The following is a 20,149-nucleotide window of genomic DNA, read 5'->3' as shown; positions in this document are numbered from 1 at the left end:
GGTGACCCACAGCTACTTCCAACAGCAGAGGAGCCATCAATTTTATGTCCCTTCAGAGATCAGAGATGGAACCAAGGCAAACATATATAACCAGGTAGAAAGCCCGTCCCAGACAGGATTTAAAAAACCCAAATGTTCCGGTTCAGAAAGCTGCTATTGTGAGTTAAAACTTTAAAAAAATGCTGTTGGGAGAGCTTTCAGCTCTATTCCATGCCATGGTGCCATTATATTGGTTGCCCATTCTACAGCTCTTGATCAGTTCCTTCCTGCTGAATGAGACCTTCTGCTTAGAAAGTAACTGACTCCTTGAAAGTGACTCATTTAATTGAAGATAGTCAGATTTTCTTGTTTCTTAGTCCCCCATCCATATACATATTTTTCCGGTGTAAATGAATGAATGTTCACGTTTGATACAGAGTACTTAAAAATTAAGCAAGATATGGCTTTCTGGTCTAAATATTCTCCTATTTTCTGGGTTGGTGCTATTACCTAAGACTTTTAAATTTTAGAAAGAGTAGAACTGAATATGTGAAAAACCTTTCCGTTCTTTCACTTATACTAAGAGCATTCATTGCCATGTGAAAAGGGGCAAGTTCATTGCCAGTCCTGTGTTGTGTTATCTGTTTGATCCAGTTAAATTGTTGAGTCAAGAGGAGAATTGCTAATGAGAAGCCACTGAGACCACTACTGGAGGTTAGCTATTTCTCTAAATTAAATATTAATGAACAATAGGCTTAAGTTAGGAGAAACTGATGCAGAGCCAAACTCCTAAATCCACCTAATCTACCCTATAGGAAAATAAAGAAGCTGTTTATTTTTGTAGGTATTTTCCAAACTCACAGAAACTTCCTCCATAGTCTCTGCCTGCATGAGCCAGCCCTTTACACAGTCTTAACTTCACCTAGAAAAACAAATCAAAGCAATAAAAATCTCGCTATTGTTATTTTAGTTGTTAATGCATTACCTGTATGTTCTGTTATGGTGTGAATTTCACCGTTACTTTCCCTGTTGCCTTTTGTTTTCTTAGTGTGTGGTGGGTCCCTTACACATTCCCCTAAAGGAAACTTCACTTCTCCTGGCTATAACGGAGTCAGTAATTACTCAAGAAACTTAAACTGTGAATGGACTCTCAGCAATCCAAGTCAGGGAAATTCATCCATTTACATTCACTTTGAGGATTTTTACCTGGAAAGTCACCAAGATTGTCAGTTGGATGTCCTTGAGTTCCGAGTGGGTGAGTTCAATCAAAGAACATGTTTTCTTACTTATCCATAGTGTTCTTATACCTGGAGACCACCAACAATGAAGGGACTCAAGTGGCTATAAAAATCTGCATAGAATTCAAAAGACAGTTGCTCAGAAAAAGCTGTATTTCTGTGTATACCCAGCTGAGGTAACATGCCCTGTGAATGGTGAGCGAATAGAGCAGAGTTTGCAAGTAAACTCTATGTTTCATGTAATGTGAGGCTTCCTGAGGAGAGATTTAGCTTATCTGTGTTCTCTCTCTCTCTCTCTCTCTTTCTCTTTTTGAAAGATTTATTTATTTACTTGAGAGAGTGAGAGAGCACGTGGCGGGGAGGTGCAGAGGCGGGGAAAGAGAGAGAGAACCCACGGGGCTCGATTCCATGACGCTGAGATCATGACCTGAGCTCAACTCAAGAGTCAGATGCTTGGGCGCCTGGGTGGCTCAGTGGGTTAAGACGCTGCCTTCGGCTCAGGTCATGATCTCAGAGTCCTGGGATCGAGTCCCGCATCGGGCTCTCTGCTCAGCAGGGAGCCTGCTTCCTCCTCTCTCTCTCTCTGCCTGCCTCTCTGCCTACTTGTGATCTCTCTCTGTCAAATAAATAAATAAAATCTTTAAAAAAAAAAAAAAAGAGTCAGATGCTTACCCGACTATGCCACCCAGGCACCCCTTGTCTGTGTTCTCTTGAGGAATTCAAGTGGTCCTTTCGATGATCTTCTACTACTCAAGGCTTCTTTCCTCACAGACTGAAAATTAGCATAGTCAGACCGTATCCGTGATTTCCTGAATTTATAGGAATTTTACTTAGAAATCAAAAGCAGCTTTGCAATGTACCAGATGGAGAAGCAGGTGGAAGCTATTTGGGGAATTATCCCCAAAAGAGTCAAGTTTGTCTCTAGTTTCATGATGGAAGTGGACTGAGGTGTGTTCAGTAAGCCATAGTTCTCTTAAGAATTTTTTTAAAAACCTCCCTTCATAAAAGATGAATCCATTTTAGTTCTTTCTGGTAGTTGAGTCTGGAGTCATGGGCGATTCATCAAATTTCCTCCATTGTTACAGTGGCACTCTTTTCCTGGTTTGAACAAGAGAAGTAAGGTAATGTTGCAGAGCATCTGTGCTATTTAAGGTTCACTGAGTTCCATGTCACTGCAAAACCTTATTTTAAAGGAGGCTGAAAGCAGCAGACACTAACACAGTGAGCTGGTGGCAATGTTCTAGCGTGACTATTGAAATTGATGGTGACTTTGAGAACATGGTGGACAGAATTTTCAATGAGAATTTGGTAAATTCTGTGGTCACAGATCAAGAGACTCAGCAGGAGAATTGTCCGGGCCCTCCTAAGTAGGTGAATCTAAAGAAGACTTAGGAAGGAAATGAAGTTGTAGTTTGAGAGTGTTCTCCATATGATTCGGATAAACCCTCACCACTGGCTTAAAATGTCCATCGACTGATGAATGGATAAAGAAGATATAGTGTATACATCCATGCAAGATTACTCAGCCACCGAAAAGAATGAAATCTTGCCATTGGCAAAATGTGGATAAAACTGGAGTGTATTAGGCTAAGTGAAATAAGTCAGTCAGAGAAAGACAAATGTCATGATTTCACTCATATGTGGAATATAAGAAACAAAACAGATAAACATGGGGGAAGGGAAGGAAAAATAAAATAAAATAAAAACAGAGAGGGAGGCAAACCATAAGAGACTCTCAACAATAGAAAATAAACCGAGGGTTATTGGAGGGGCTAATGAGTGGGGAGATTGTCTAAATGGGTGACAGACATTAAGGAGGGCACTTGATATAAAGAGCACTGGGTATTCAGCAACTGCTGAATCTCTAAATTCTACTCCTAAAACCAGTACTACACTGTATGTTAATTAACTTGAATTTCAATAAAAAGAAAACAAAATACTGGCTGATTGAATTAAGCAGAGCAGTTGTATATCCAATTTCAGTCAGTTAAATGCGATCTTCTCCGTATTCCCGCATTTCAGAGAGAGTTAAAGTACTATATTTTGTTAACTTATAAAATCAATGATATTAGTCTGACAGAATAAATAAAGAGCAGGTTAATTGTGAGCTCTGTAGGTGTTCTGTAAAGGTTAATCAAATTACTGTGAAAAGTAATCTTCATAAAAATACTCAGCTCCAAATCTGATAGTTCTTAGCCTAAGTACTGAATATCCTATTCATTACAGTTGATTAAATGCTGTAAAGAAATCATTAAAATTTTAGATAACTATCACTTTTATCTTGTTGATACATTTTGTCACTGTTGGCATTACATTTTTTACTCCCTAAAAAAGGCACATCCAATTTTTTTTTAATTAATCATATCTCTGTTTAGGTATGCCAAAATAATTATGAAAACACAAATTGGAACAAAATGGCCCCACAATAGAGAAAGATGCCTATACTAAAAAACGTGGGGGGTTTTTGTTTGTTTTTTGTTTTTACCCTGTTGGAGGGACTCTTTCTTTTGCCGTTGATAAAGACAAAAAGGAACCTTGTGAAACATCTGCTACTAAATCAGAATTCCAATGTGCATTATTATTACCTTGAAATGTTCTTTATGATTTGTTCCTACTAAATCCATTGAATATATTTCTCAAAAGCTATATAAGTAATGGCATTTGGTGTGCTATTTGTTTCAGGTAATGCTGATGGGCCTCTGATGTGGAGACTTTGTGGACCTTCAAAACCTACAGTGCCCCTGGTTACACCTTATTCTCAGGTATGGATACACTTTGTCACCAATGAACGCGTAGAACATGTTGGATTCCATGCGGAGTATTCTTTTACAGGTAAGACTTGTGATTAAACTCTCAAACTCTGGCAATATAATAGATAATAATCTTTTCCATAAAGATTTCACATGTGTTGTGTTAGATTCACTTCTAGGTAGCTATAAGTTTTGTTGCTGATGTCAAGGAGATGTTCTAAATTACATCTTCTAATTGGTTGTTGCCGAAATCCAAGAATTCTAAAATTTTCATACATTGATCTCTAACCCAGAGATTTTGCTATACTCTTAATTAGTTTTATCATTTTGTCTGTAGATTATCTTTGGTTTTTCTATATAAACAATCATATCTTCTGCAAATGATAATATTTTTGTTCTCTCAACCTCAAAATTTTCTTTTTCTTGTCTTATTTCAGTGGCTAGGTCACCTTCATGTCAAATGGAAGGGATGACCTTCATGTGACCCTGTGACCCTTCAATGTTTTTTTTTTTATTTTTTATTTTATTTCTTTTCAGTGTAACAGTATTCATTGTTTTTGTACCACACCCTGTGCTCCATGCAATCCGTGCCCTCTATAATACCCACCACCTGGTTCCCCCAACCTCCCACCTGACCCTTCATTGTTAAATAGATTGATTTCTCTTAGGGTTTTCAATAAATACTTCTTATCAGATTAAAGAAAGTCCCTTCAATTGTTAGTGTACACGGGTTTTTTTATTCTGAATGGTTGTAAGATTTTATCAAATGATTTCTCTCCATATATTGCAATGATTCTGTTCTCCTCCTTTAATATATTAATATGATAAACTGTATACTGAAAGACTTTTCTCTCATTAAGCCATCTTTTAATTTCCAAGATAAACCCTACTTGGCTATGATGTGTGTTTTCAATGTATTACTAGATATTATTTGCTAATGTTTCATTTTGGATTTGCATCTGTGACATTCAGTTTGTATCTGAAAATTCATTTTCAGACAGCACTGCTCTTTGCTGCTTCTCTGGACCATCAGAATTTTTCTAGTCCCTCTCACTAATATGGCAATTCTTTTACACCCCCAATATTATGTAGAAGTCTCAACTCCAGCCCTTCCTTATGTGTGGGTCCAAGACCATAAGTTCTCCCACATGGTCATCAAGACCTCAGATGCTGACCTCTGGGGCCCACATCTTGGTTCTACATCCTTTCAGACTGACATAGTCTCAGTTTGAGATTACCCCTCAGAATTTGAGTATACTTAATTTTTTTTTAGATTTTGGAAATCCTTTTTTATTTTCTATGAATTTTGGCTATGAATCAATATATATTTGGTTATGGTTCTAACAAACATTTCTTTGTGTTATAATCAAATGGTTGATTGGGAGAGGGAGTAAGATTGATCAACCATCTTGTCGGTTGATTTTTCTTTATTGGATTGAAAGAAGAGAGCCAGGTTTCAGGAAGCAGTATTATTCATGTGGAAAATCAGGCAATTTTACACTTCAAAGATGTATCTGTTCTTCAACTTGCTATGCTGATGTGTACTTTGATAGCTGACTACAGACACAAGTGCTTCTCATCACCTGACAAATTCTTTAGTTGTGGTATGGACCATATTCTTCAAGCTTGTATTTATTTTTATTGGCCTGTTTTTTGTTTTGTTTTGTTTTGTTTTTTTTTCAAGAAAGGCAGTGTTATTTACTTCATCCTAGTCAGAGTGTCAGTTATATGCACATCTGATTATTCTCCTTTTGTGGTACAGATCATCTTCCTTCTTCTTTGTCCTAAACATAATCCTGTCTTCCCTGTGTGATTCTTTTTAATTCACACTATATGAAATTCTGTTTATTTCTAATCTTCTACCCAGTTTTACTTTGCATTTAACACTTTCATCTATTCATTGACTGCTTTTTTAAAATCATAAAGTATGATGCTGTAAGACCTACTTCTTTTGGCTTTGCAGAGGTTTTTTTTTTTTTTTTGGTTTGTTTGTTTTGTTTTCTTATATCTTATATCTTAAATAAGGTTAAAATCTCATTTTAGACTGTGGTGGAATACAGCTGGGTGAGAGTGGAGTGATCACAAGCCCCAACTATCCAGCCTCTTATGATAGCTTGACCCATTGTTCCTGGTTGTTGGAAGCCCCACAAGGCCATACCATCACCGTGAGTTCTGATTTTGTTCTAGAACAAAAATACCATGTCCGCTGTGGAAACAGAGTTCTTCTAATAAGGAAGCGATTAGAATAGGCTTTGAGCCTGTGATCAGTTCATTTTCTCCCCCAGATCTCCTTAGAGTACAGACATCTACAAGTATCCAGCAACTGAAGAAATCTCTTTTACAAGCATAGGAGAAGATAGATATAGATTAGATATAGATATAGATATAGATATAGATATAGATATAGATATGGATATGGATATGGATATGGATATGGATATAGATATAGATATAGATATGAAATATTCTTATCCAGGAGAGACTTGTAATCACATTCTCGATATAAGTTGCCATCCCATTCCACTGGACTGAAGAGGTTCCTCCTAGTGACTCCAGTTCCAGGAAAATTTTCTCCTCTCAAAATTTCCAATAGAATCCTCAGTAAAGAAAAAGAGAGGAGGGCAGGGGAAAGGTAAATAAGAAACATACATATAAAATTATATAAATTAAAACAAAGTAAAAGGGTTTGTGAGGACCTTATCTAACTTTAGGTAGCTCATCTCACTTACCACTCAGGGTACCTCATTGTCTCTTTTCTCTCCTGCAGCTAACATTTAGTGACTTTGATATTGAAGCCCATGCAACCTGTGTTTGGGACTCTGTCACTGTCAGGAACGGTGGTTCTCCTGGATCACCCATAATAGGACAATACTGTGGAAGTTCAAACCCCAGGACGATCCAGTCTGGTTCCAACCAGCTGATGGTGATTTTTAACTCGGACCATTCAGTGCAAAATGGTGGATTTTATGCCACATGGAACACACAGACTTTAGGTAAAAGAAATATTCTGTGTACTTTTTAAATTGATGTGTTTTTTAAATTTATTGATAATTTAATAAGTATGCATTTTATATCGACTCTCTGTTAGACTCAACTCGGGCTATTTACACATGTCATCTCATGTAACAACTTCATAAGGAAGATGCAATATCATACATGTTTTCTCCATTTTACGTGGATGGAAACTGGAGAAAAACGGGTTGATAGTTTTCCCAGTCATAGAGCTAGTCATTGGTAGAGTCGGGATTTGAATAAAGATAGTGGGGCCCAGAAACTCGGATCTTCACACTTCACTATGTTGCCTACATAGGCAGAAGGGCTTGGCATAACCAGAGAATCAAAATTAAAAAATCACAAGTAGTTCAGAATATTTGGATCTTGGAGGCAGAATGCTGAGTGGTAAGCTGAAAGCAAGAAGATAAGTGGTGCATATCATGAAGAGCCTTGTCTTCTCTATTGTCCCTTGAGTAAGGCAGAGCCATTGAAGAGTTTTGAGCAGCAAAGTGGCAAGATTTGTGACTTAGAATGAGTGCCCTGTAAGTGGCAAAGTATAATAGATTTGATTTCAAAAGGGTAGTATTTTGTGCATATAAAATATAAACCTCATGGAAATTCCCAGAAAATAAAAGAAGTTGCATTGGACGGGTAACAGGTGGCTCAGTCGGTTAAGCATCTGCCTTTGGCTCAGGTCATGATCCTAGGATCTTGGGATCAAGCCCTGCATCAGGCTCCTTGCTCAGCGGGGAGCCTGCTCCTCTCTCTCCCTATCCCCTCCCCCTGCTTGTGTGTGCATGCTCGCTCTCTCTCACAAATAAATAAAATCTAAAAAAAAAAAAATTGCACTGCATATTATAGTCAGGATTTCTTTGAAACCTTGCAGTATCACACAGGGTAATTCTTTCTAGAAGAGTCCAAGTTTATTATGAAGGTTTTTGTGGAAGGAGTCAAGCTTTCTCTCATTAAACCACTGGTTGCTGTTGAATGGAGGGTAGTTTTAGGTGAACCATTAGTTTTCCAAGGGTTTAGAAGCAAACGATACAGGAATACTCTTTGATTTAACTTCATTTTGTTTTGAGTTCATAGTTTTCCTTTTGTCATCTCTTAAGTACATTTTTTAAAAGATTTTACTTATTTGTCAGAGAGAGAAAGAGAGAGTCCAGGTAGAGGGAATGGCCGGCAGAAGGAGAAGCAGACTTCCCTCTGATCAGGGAACCCTCTGTGGGACTCAATCCCAGGACCTGGGGATCATGACCTGAGCCGAAGGCAGATGCTGAACCAACTGAGCCACCCAGGTGTCCTTCTTAAGTACATATTTTAATGTATAAAATAATTTGATATTTTCTTCCTTTCAATTTATGCCTTATTTTTTTTTAAAGATTTTATTTATTTATTTGACAGAGAGAAATCACAAGTAGATGGAGAGACAGGCAGAGAGAGAGAGAGGGAAGCAGGCTCTCTGCTGAGCAGAGAGCCCGATGCGGGACCCGATCCCAGGACCCTGAGATCATGACCTGAGCCGAAGGCAGCGGCTTAAACCACTGAGCCACCCAGGCGCCCCCAATTTATGCCTTATTTTAATCCATCAGAGTTTCAATATGAATGAATCAGATTGTGTAATGGAAGAATTTTCCCCTCCTCAAAATCATTTTCTCTAGTCCTGTATGTTAGAGTAAAATTACCAATGAGTGTAGACTTATATTTTCTTGTATTCACGGTAAAATAAAATACAGAACTTGGGATTGCTGGTTCACAAATACTATATAGCTTCAAGGGGAGTAAAAAATATTGTCACTGTTTGAAAACAGAATAGAAGTCTGTCCTCTTTACGGCATGAATTAGTGTCCTCAGGTGAGTTCAGCATAAATGCAACAAAACATAAATAGCCAAAGCTTCCTCTGGATTCAGTTCACCTCACATTTTTTCAGAGTTCTTGTCGTATCCTGCCCCGGAGGCCAGTGACTCCTGTGTAAGGAAAGAGAACCTGAAATCTCACATTTAGAAACTTGTCTCCTTTGGCAATCTTGGGCTACGAAAGTAGTTATTTGCCTCTCAAATTAATGACTTTTCCATGACAACTTCTCAGGTTGTGGGGGAATACTTCATTCAGATAATGGTACAATCAGATCCCCTCACTGGCCTCAGAATTTTCCTGAGAACAGCAGATGCTCCTGGACCGTCATTACTCACGAAAGCCAACAGTTGGAGATCAGCTTTGACAACAACTTCCTAATCCCCAGCGGTGATGGACAATGTCAGACCAGCTTCGTGAAGGTGAGCGCGCTTGTTCCTTTAATTGGAGCCGAGCTGGTTTTGTGAACATAAACATTTAGACCAGAAATGACTCATTGCTTCTCCAAGTAAGTAAAGGGCAATTTTCTTGCTCGGATTTCTTGAATAAAAATGTGAGAAATCTCAACTATTAGGAGTTAAAACTTGAACCACAACACACATACTGCCCTGTGACTTTTCATTTGCTGCTATGTAGGCAAAGTAACCTAATTAAGGAGATTGTTTTCTGGCCTTATTAAATTGTCATGCATACTTAGGGTTCTTCCTTTCTGTGGAAACTGAAGAGGGAGGGCCAGATTTTTTCTTTCTTTCTTTCCTTCTTTCTTTCTTTCTTTCTTTCTTTCTTTCTTTCTTTCTTTCTTTCTTTCTTTCTTTCTTTCTTTCTATTATTTCTTTTCTGGTAGGTCCTCAAGGACAAAAGAAATGTAAGGCCCCGTTACCGGCAACACTTAAAGTATGCTATAAAAATTACAGAAGGCTAGAGAGGTGGTTAGTGCCAGCTTCCACAGCAGGCCTCAAAAGCTCACAAGCTGAAAAGAACATTTTACTCGTGTAAAATTATGGCAGTGGGGCAGTCAGTAAGGCTCTGTTTCTCTAAAATGGCAAATACCACTTATGGGACACCAACCTCACTTCTCTGACTTCTGATTGTGATGGCTGTATGATAAATTCATTCTGACTCTGCTATTTGGATCTCATATGTAATATATCTCCAAGAGATCTTTCCACCTTTAAGTGGAAAAGACATTGGCCTTAAGTTCACATTAGCCTGGACTCCATCCATATCTCTTGCACTTACCACCTGCATTTTCCTCCATGAGCTAATTAAACATTTGGACTTAACTTCTTCCCCATAAAACAAAGAGAACAATTTGTCCATTAGTAGGACTGTTTTAAGCATTAGAGGTAATATGATATAATAGCACAAATAGTGCTCAGTACTTGGAATATAAAACCATCAAATGAGTAGTAGTGGCATTTTACCGTTGATGTTATTATTGTATATCATCTTTCAGATTATTTTTTTTAAAGGTTTTATTTATTTATTTGACAGAGAGAGATCACAAGTAGACGGAGAGGCAGGCAGAGAGAGAGAGAGAGGGAAGCAGGCTCCCTGCTGAGCAGAGAGCCCGACACGGGACTCGATCCCAGGACCCTGAGATCATGACCTGAGCCGAAGGCAGCGGCCCAACCCACCGAGCCACCCAGGCGTCCCTCAGATTATGTTTTATATCTAATGGATCCATGCTTACTAGTTGAATAAAAATCCCATACTTTTATAAAATATGTGTCTAATGGAACACATCTAATACAACTCTTTCTAATGGCTTTTTTTCATAAAGCAAATGATCTTTCTCACGGACTCTCTCTCATAGACTGAGTAAACTTCAAATGTATAGATGTATGTAAAGCCTTGCAAGTTCATCAGTTGTACAAATGGAATCTGAAAAGTTATTTAGGCCCATTTCTCCTATTGATTGAGTAGGAATCCCTCTAACATCTGGCCAAGCCAACACAACTGGCAGGTGATATCCATTTGGAGCCCTGCCCAAACTAAATGGCCTAGGAAGCCCTCTTCCCCTGCCAGGCCTGAGCCTTCTGATTCTGCCAGGAGACACTGAAGAGGGCAGAACAGCAAGAGAGTCCAGCTCCAGCAAGCAACCCTCAAGCTCACACCTTGTACAAAACTTAACTCAAAATAGACCACACCTTAAAATGTAAGGTATGCACTTTTAGGGGAAAATAAATAGCCCAAAATTGTTAAAACCTAGAGATAGATGAATATTTCTCAGACTAAACATCTAAAGAATGATCCATAAAAAGAAAAATTGATAAATCTTACTTCATCAAAATTAAAAATCTTTTAATCTGTGAAAGCCTATGTGAAGAGGATGGAAAGACAAGCCACCAACCGGGAGAAAAGATGTACAAACTACCTATCTGACAATAGGCTACGATATAGAATACATACAGAATAGTCAAAACCAACAGTAAAAATACAAAGACTCCAACTGTAATATGGGGAAAAGATTTGAACAGATATTTCACCAAAGAGGATATATAGCATGGTAAATAGACAATGAAAAGACATTCAACATCACTAGCCATTAGGAAAACTGAGAATTTAAAAAAAAAACCGACAATCAGAGATCACTATACACCTATCATAAGACCAAATCCTGGCAGGGTTGTGCAGAAGCTGTATCACTTACTCATTGCTAGTGGGAATGGGTACAGCCACTCTGAAAATGGTTTAGCAGTTTCTTATAAACTAAATATGTACTTGCCATAAGATCCAGCAATTGCCCTCTTAGACACTTATCCCAGAGTAAAGAAAATTACGTTGTCATAAAAACCCATATACAAATGTTGATAGCAGCTTTATTTGTTGGTAGCCCAAAACTGAATTCAGTGCACATGTCCTTGAATAGGTGAATGGTTAAACTAACTAGCACATACCTACCAGGGAATGCAAGTCCTCAGTAAAATCAAACCAACCCTTGGGGCGCCTGGGTGGCTGAGTGGGTTAAGCCGCTGCCTTCGGCTCAGGTCATGATCTCAGGGTCCTGGGATTGAGTCCCGCATAGGACTCTCTGCTCAGCAGGGAGCCTGCTTCCTCCTCTCTCTCTCTGCCTGCCTCTCTGTCTACTTGTGATCTCTCTCTGTCAAATAAATAAATAAAATCTTAAAAAAAAAAAATCAAACCAGCCCTTGACAGACCAATCATTTGGATAAATCACCAGGGAATCAAACGGAATGAAAACAACTGATCCCCAAAGGTTACATAGTCTCTTGTTCCATTTACGTAACATTTTTGAAATCACAATAGTTAGAAATGGAGGACAGCCAAAGTTTACAAAGACGGGGGTATGGGAATGAATTGTGTATGATTATAAAAAGGGAAACTCTAGGGACCCTTATGGTGTTGGGACTCTTCCTTGTCTTGAACCTGGTGGTAGATAACTAAATACACACACACCCACACACACATGAGTACAAGTAAAACTGAGAAATTGAGTAAGATCAGTGGGCTGCATTAGTGCCAGCATCTTGGTTATGTTATCATACTATAGTTTGGCAAGATGTCAGAGTTGGGGGACACTGGGGAATGTGTACAAGGGATTTCTCTAGATGATACCTTACAACTGCCTGTGAATCTGTAGGTATCTTAATAAGCAATATATATTTTTTTAATTTAATGATAAAACATCATGTACAGCCAGGCTGAATTTCACAAAACCTTAAGAAAAGCCAGAAAGTGTTTGACTTAATGACAACTTCATGGCATTCTTTGGTCCAATATGGTTTTGATGAGTCCTGGGTTATATAGGCAATGAAACGAGCTCTTGAGTGACAAGGCAGCAGGAAATATTGACTCACTCTTCACCATTATTATCATTACAACACTTACATTCCTGGGCCAAAAGGTAGGATGTCAGATCCATAATTAATGACTTCAGGAAGTTCTTGAAGTTCTTAATTAAAGCACTTGAGATTCTTCACTAAAAGTTCTAGCTGTCACTTCGTCTTTCCAGTAACGTTGTATGCAGACATCTATCTCTCAGTAAGGCGAATGTATAATTTTAAAAAATCGGAATAGAAAATTTCTGTAAAGTACTTTCCTGGATAGTTAAGACGATGGAGGAGGGGAGGGACGAGTTAAAGGAGATAGTACTGAAATTTGGAAGTATGTGTTTCTTTCCTAAGACCTTTTTGATTTTAGCTATTTGACTGAATATCTGTGCCTTTGTTCTTAGTAGCTCCCGTGACCGAGCCCTCCTATATCTAATAAATGACAAACATCATTCGACTTCAGTAATATAACTAACAGCTGGATGCCCAGTGTTTGAAAATCACTGGATATGACAGGGCTTGAAAGACCGAGAAATAGTAAATCAGCACTATCTAGGAATCAGTGCCGATTCACACCTCTTCTTGTAGACTGATCTGCCCACAGAAATGTTTTTAATGGCTTGTTATTTTATGGCTTTCTTTGAGGAATATTCTTAAAAGTGATGTGGTCCAATGAGTAATTTCACAGAATTTGATGTGAAGAAAATGTTGAATAGGCAAGTCAGACTAGTCCAAACCCATTTTATCTTCTTAAGCTAGTTAAGAAGTCGGGGGTGAGGATGGGGCTCGTTCTGTGCATCAAAGGATGTTTAGAGTTTCCCTGGCCCCTACCCACTCCGTGCCACCCCGCTCACCAAATATTGCCATCAAAAATGCCTCCAGACACTACCAAATGTCCCTTAGGGAAGGCACGATTGCTCCTTGTGGAGAGTCACTCAACTGCCTGGGTCTTCCCTGGTGAAATCTGTTGAGTGGTCTCTTTGCCCCAGGCATGTGTATGTCTTCCCCTTCCTACCTGTATTTTCCTCGAGTGACTCCATACCGTAGATGCCATGCTCTCATGCCTGAACGACTGCAAAATTCTCCTGGCTGAGCTCCCAGCGGCCTCCCGTTTCTTCCTATTGTCCCCACTGCACTGATTTCCAAAACCAAGTATCCCAGAGCCCGAAGTTTTCCGGTGGCCCCTCGCCATTTCAGGACGGTTCTCAGATCCCTCAAATGCCCTGAGGCTCCAGGCTGGCAGGGACTCTGCAACCTCCCTGGCAACAGACTCGGTTCCCACTCCACCCTTTGCAGTAGCCCCGCCCCTTCCTGCCACAGGGGCTTCCTCAGGCAGCCATCCCTGCCCAGACCGGGGGAAAGCCCCCTGTTATGTTCTCTCCATAGATAGCTCGGATACTGCTCCTTTCCTAGCTGGAACTCTGCATTTAAATTTGTGATTTTATGAGTAACATTTTCCCCTGAGGATCGGCTTGATGTGGAATTCCAATGCCCACAGTTCATTCCTTAGCAACTACTTTTCAAATGGGTATATGAGTTAATTCTTTTAGAGCGGCCGGACCAATTAAATGACAGCCTGGGAGCTGCCAACCCAGTTTTCAGTAAATAGCACACCGTGGCTGAATCTCATCCTTTCTTCAAAATGAACACTGCCAGGAAGTCTTCTGTGATTTATTCCAATTCATGCTAAGTACATGTCTACTGGGAATTCATGTCCATTTTCCTCATGTTCTGCAAATACTTTGACTTCCATGGGTTTCTTCTTGGTAAATGTTATCCACTGGCGACCCACTGTGTGCCATCCCCCCCGGACGAAGTGTGAGCCTCACAGGAGCCCACATCGCTGCTCAGCCTCCCTTGATGCCTCCTAATCTAAGTTAGCCAGAGCGGGCCAAGGAGAAAGTAGGAAGAAAATGAGTGGTGGTTGATTTCTCTTAGCAGTCACTGCCTAGCTATACAAAAATGGCATAGTCTCCTTGGAAGAGTCGGGAATGGGAGATGCTGTTAAAAAGCAGCTTAAAAACACTATTCTCAAAAGAAAATATTACAGATTTGCGTGCGTTTTATTTGCTATTGTGTTTAGGTCTATATACGTCCGAGTTCCATTACTTTCCAGCCTAAGCACGTTTAAGTGTGGGCAGGGGAACACCTCAAGCATTAAGTCATGTTTGTGGCTCTGCTAGGTGTGGGCGGGGACTGAGGAAGTCGACGACGCCTTGTTAGCCACCAGCTGTGGGAGCAGGGCTCCCGCGTCCATCCTCACGCCAAGAAATGCGTTCACGGCTGTGTTCCAGTCTCAGGAAACCCCAGCTCAGGGCTTCTCTGCATCCTTTGTGAGCCGTAAGTAGCCCCCCAAACCACAGTGGGAGGTCCTTGAGAGGGTGGGGCTGCCACAGGACGGCTTGCGGGGTGGGGGTGGGGGAGCTGTGCCAGGGTTGGTTGGAACTGGGGGCCCTAGGGGGAGAGCGTGGGCCAAGCACCTGATCCCCAGAGTACACCCTTCCTTCAAAAAGCAGTGAGAGTGGAACTGAATTCAATGACAGGCCAGTTGAGAGATGACATAGAAGGCCTGAGTGCTCCTGGTGGACATCTAAAACTGAGCCTAAAACCCAGAGTGGGCAGGAAGTAGACAGAAGCCCATGAGGCTGGTAATTAGTAGGTGATCAGAGTGGCGGGTGAGCAGCACCTTGACCTTCCCATAGAAATCAGAGCCCACTGATTCATTGTCAGGCCTCACTCGACTCCCCTGAAACTCACCCGGTTTCCATGGGTGAAGACTTCCATGTGTTTGCACTCATCCAGATAACTCTGCAAGGGAGTCGACTTTGGGAGCCGCTTTCTCCAGGATTTTCTCTTCCTTCTCCAATTACTGCTCACAGACTAGATTTGTGGGGAATGGATTGGCTTTCAGGTCTGAGAAGCAATCATGCGTGCCTATTGGCTGAGTTCTGTCAGGTAGCCACTCATTTGCAAACCGCTGTTTATGAAAAAAGTCTAATGAAAGGAATTAGAGAGAGTGATGCGGTGAATAGGTGTTTCAGACTTGAATGAAGGACGGGGTGGCGGAAAGGGAAGAAGGAAAGGCCAGCCCAGGCCTAATGCCAGGTCCGCCCTCGCTGGGTTCCTGTGCGTGTATATGTGTTCATAATTGTGTGTTCTGATATCAGTTTAGAAGGATATTGATATTTTCCTCTGTGATAGGTCAGAGAGCGATATGGATTAACTAGTTAGTGGTTATATGAAAACAAATGTTATTTTAGTGGTAATGATGTGAAATGTTGGGGCTTGGGAACTAACGGTCAAGAGAGAATTCTTGAGATGTCTTCGGTGGGAAAAAGGTATTTTATTAAAGCACCGGGACAGGACCCATGGGCAGAAGGAGCTGCATGGAGACTGTAAGGTAAGGGGTGACAGTTATGTAATTTCGAGTTGGCAGGGAGTCAGGGATAGCAGAGATCTCTAAGGAATTTGGAAGCAAGGTTTCCAGGACCTTGAGGAGTCATTTATTACTGTTTGGTGTAAAACCTTAATCATGAAACCCTTCAGCTGTCTATCAGTGGGCCATGTTTGGAGAGTGATTGCTAACATATATCTTGGGGGTGGGGAGAGATAAAGGGATGTTTCCAAATGGATTTTCATATATTAAAGAAGACTTACAGGATCCCGGAGGGCCAGCTAATGTCAAGCTAACGTGTTTTTTTGCCTCTAGCAAAGTATTAACATTGAGGCAGCTGAGTTCCTGGAGGAAGGTCACTCTGTCTCAAGTACTTGTCAGTGGGCTGCAATTTGGAAGGAAGTTTCATTTTTTCCTACATTTCTTTTGCCTTTGTTCTCCACATCAGTAAGAGGATGATTCTCTATTCCTGACACCAGGGAATCATTCATGTGAGAACTTAATAAGAACGGACATGGGTAAATTCAACATTTTTAAAAACAGTTTGGTTTTGGGGGGCCAGATTATAATACTAATGAGAATACATAGCTTCCTAATATTATTATAAGATACTTTAAAGTCATTAAGTGGCAGGCATCTGGGTGGCTCAAAGTCAGTATAACATGTGTCTCTTGATCTTAGGGTCAGGAGTTCAGGCCCCACATTGGGCATGGAGCCTAGAAAAAAACAAAAACAAAAACCCATTAAGTGGTACTCACCAGAAACAAACCACTTCATCTGTTTTATCTCTTTATCTACATGAACCATATTCAGTCTTTGCTCAGTTTTCCTTTCCATATTATCTTCAAAATAAATGGCAATGATTTTGTGGTAAAGTTGCTACTACTTAGCCCAAAACTCTGCAATATATTCTAAAACATAAAGAATGTTCTCATTTTGTCTGTATGTTTATTTTAAAATCAGAGCTCCATCCTCTTAGTTACTGTTTCTTCCCGTTGGAGTAACTCAGGGAATATGTCTCTAGAGAATCTGAGTTTTTCCCTCACTGATAAGAAGAAGATACTACACGTGAGAACAATTGTTCTGATAATGCCCTTTTCTTCCCATGTAGGATGTGGAGGTAATTTCACAAACCCTTCAGGTTACATCCTTTCTCCAAACTACCCAAAGCAATATGACAACAACATGAATTGCACCTACTTCATAGAGGCTGGTCCTTTGTCCCTGGTCCTCCTGACTTTTGAGTCTTTCCATCTGGAAGGTAAGTTTATTCTTAGGTAAATTACAATTGATTCTCTCTTTTTAAGATTTATTTGTTTGTTTCAGAGAGACAGAGAGAGCAGGACCAGGAGGGGAGGAGGGAGAGGGGAGAGAGAATCTCAAATAGATTCTGCACTGAGCCCACATCCTGATGTGGGTCTCAGTCTCACGCTCCGGAGATCATGGCCCAAGCTGAAATCAGGAATGGGACACCCATGGTCTGTACAATCCAGGCGCCCCGACAACTGATTCTTAATAAATGAATGAGTGATAAATGAGGGAGAGTTAGTGTAAAATCGCCATTTGAAGAAAATATTTAAAATGTCACAGAGTATTTTTGATGTACACTTGATTAAAATTCCATCCAATTTTTTTTTAAAGATTTTATTTATTTATTTGACAGACAGAGATCACAAGTAGGCAGAGAGGCAGGCAGGGTGAGAGAGAGGAAGGGAAGCAGAATCCTTGCCGAGCAGAGAACCCAATGTGGGGTTCAATCCCAGGACCCTGAGACCATGACCTGAGCTGAAGGCAGAGGCTTAACCCACTGAGCCACCCAGGCGCCCCAAAAAATTCCATCCAATGTTTTAAAAACATGTATACCATTCTACATATTCCACCCGGAAGTGAGAAAGTTACGTAAGAGCTTTAAGAACACAAGCATCATGTAAATTGCTTAAAGAAAAAAAGTCTGGAAGGTATTACATGTTAATAATTGTTTTCAATGTATTCATTTGTGCTTTGTGCATACACACACCTGCATGCATGTGTAAACACCAAACACTAACAAGAGAAACTATCTTACTCAGAGTAGGTGCTCAATAAATGTTGAAGGAATGAATAAATAAATATAATTAATAAATGCACTCTAGTTTGATTCAATATTACCATGGGACCCCTTTCACCTCCTTTCTGTCTTTGATCTTCAACAATCCCATAGGGATTGTGAACCCCCTAACCACAAGTGTCCCTTTGGGTTCATCCCATAGCTCCAGGAAATGGGATCTTGTCAAAGGGGGTGGTAAGCCTGTTTGTTTGGGCTGGCTCTGACCGCAATAGACAAAACTTGATGTTTTGTAGCTGCTGGGACACAGTTTAGAAAAAAACATCTCTTCAAGTAGATGGGTATTTTTAACCATTCAGTCATTTAATATTTTTTACAAATTAATTTTCCATTTCTAAATTATGCTTAGTTTCTAAATTTGTCAAGCTACCGCTGCATAATCAAAATTTATTTCTCTTTGGGTTGGGTCTCCCTTGCCAGTGAAAAGTTACAGTGAGCAAAATTTCCTACAGTATTCAGCATTCAGAAAATTTATGTTTCATGAAAATAGGAATGACACGTCAGTACTCACATGCTGATAAATCATACAAAGCCTCTCTCACCTTTTCCTTTTTCTGTGACCTCCTTTTCCTACATCTTTACAAGTTGAAATTTTGGCACATGTGTTAGCTAAAATGCCAAGTATGAATCAATGTATGTCACTATAAAAATGGAACATGAAGTAAAATACATCTTTTCAGCTTTTGCTTGTACAAAATTCCAGTAATATAAAAATGCATTCACAATATATAAAGTTTTAGGGGAAGGTAAAACAGTTTATCTAAAATGATCTAATGTTCTATTTAAGAAAAATAGATGCATAAGGCTATTAAGCATTACTGTAAAAATTATTACCCCATACATACATTTATAGGTGATATGTATTGTCTTTATACCTCTTCTGTTATCTTTTTAATCAGGGAAAAGTTATCTTTTTTTTTTTTAAGATTTTTGTTTATTTATTTGACAGATCACAAGTAGGCAGAGAGGCAGGCAGAGAGAGAGGAGTGAGCAGGCTCCCCACTGAGCAGAGAGCCCAACGAGGGGCTCGATCCCAGGACCCTGGGATCATGACCTGAGCTGAAGGCAGAGGCTTTAACCCACTGAGCCACCCAGGTGCCCTGGGGAAAAGTTATCTTAATGATAGGAAGAAAGGATGTGACTTGGATTGTGCATTTGTTCTCATTAAATTACATAAACACAAGAATGTCATATGTCAATATCATTTAGGCTAAAAAAGGAGACGTTGGTAAATACACTACATACCATAGCCATGGAAAACATTGCCAATACCAATGGTGTACGTATTATTACAAAGAAACCTATACTGACCGCAACAGTAGCTCCTGAGTTCAGCTGACCAGGTGGGATTAAGGGACAAGCATACTCTGGTGGAACACTGAGTGTGGGGAGTGGTAGGAGAGAGCACAATATTTTAGGATGGATCTTGCTGCCAGGTCAGCCATGTACTAGTCATGTGACTTTGTGCAAATTAATCTTTCACAATCACTTGAATTTTTAAAAATACGGAATAGTAGTTACAGTGGTTATAAAAGTCAGATCATGCTTGTAAAAGCCTATTTTGTGAACTGTCATTGATGAATGCCCACTGTTTTGTTATTTTTGCCGCCACCAGTCAAGATCTCCAAACACACCCTTACTTATATTGCCTGCAAACAGGTGCTTAGCCTTTCAAGATTGAGGTATTCCGGATTGGCTAACCCTCACTCAATTGAAAAGCTGATTTTTTTTAATATGATAACTTTCTGATAATGTCTTGTGACATTTCCAGTGTTAAAGGTACTCAGCTTGTTTAAGTAATTTCTGGCTATAGAGTAATTGGATTATGATGATTCTCAAAATAGGCAACATTAATCAGATTTATCTTATAATTAGATTCTTATCACTAATCAGACCAATGCTGATGTTCACTGAATAGTATTAACAAACTAGAGATTTATTTGCTACAGTGAAAATAACTTTCTGTTCCTTCTAAAGTGAGCCTGAGCAATTGATCTTCAGGATGTAGTAATAAGACTGAAAATTGTTCCCAAGAAAAACT

At 39.8% G+C, this 20,149-nt stretch overlaps 1 protein-coding gene across 1 annotated transcript in view; it reads left to right on the top strand.

Moving 5' to 3' along the window:
- Window positions 1-20,149, top strand: part of CUBN (cubilin) — a 271,085-nt gene that overhangs the window by 189,460 nt on the left and 61,476 nt on the right. The window contains exons 50-56 of the mRNA XM_032349505.1: window positions 1,028-1,234; window positions 3,900-4,049; window positions 6,011-6,132; window positions 6,735-6,960; window positions 9,051-9,238; window positions 14,794-14,950; window positions 17,116-17,265. Of these exons, the coding sequence (XP_032205396.1) occupies window positions 1,028-1,234; window positions 3,900-4,049; window positions 6,011-6,132; window positions 6,735-6,960; window positions 9,051-9,238; window positions 14,794-14,950; window positions 17,116-17,265 (1,200 nt within the window). The remainder of the gene's footprint in view (window positions 1-1,027; window positions 1,235-3,899; window positions 4,050-6,010; window positions 6,133-6,734; window positions 6,961-9,050; window positions 9,239-14,793; window positions 14,951-17,115; window positions 17,266-20,149) is intronic.

This window comes from Mustela erminea, chromosome 6, assembly GCF_009829155.1.
Source record: "Mustela erminea isolate mMusErm1 chromosome 6, mMusErm1.Pri, whole genome shotgun sequence".
Classification (NCBI taxonomy): domain Eukaryota; kingdom Metazoa; phylum Chordata; class Mammalia; order Carnivora; family Mustelidae; genus Mustela; species Mustela erminea.
This window is presented reverse-complemented; position numbering and strand designations above follow the sequence as displayed.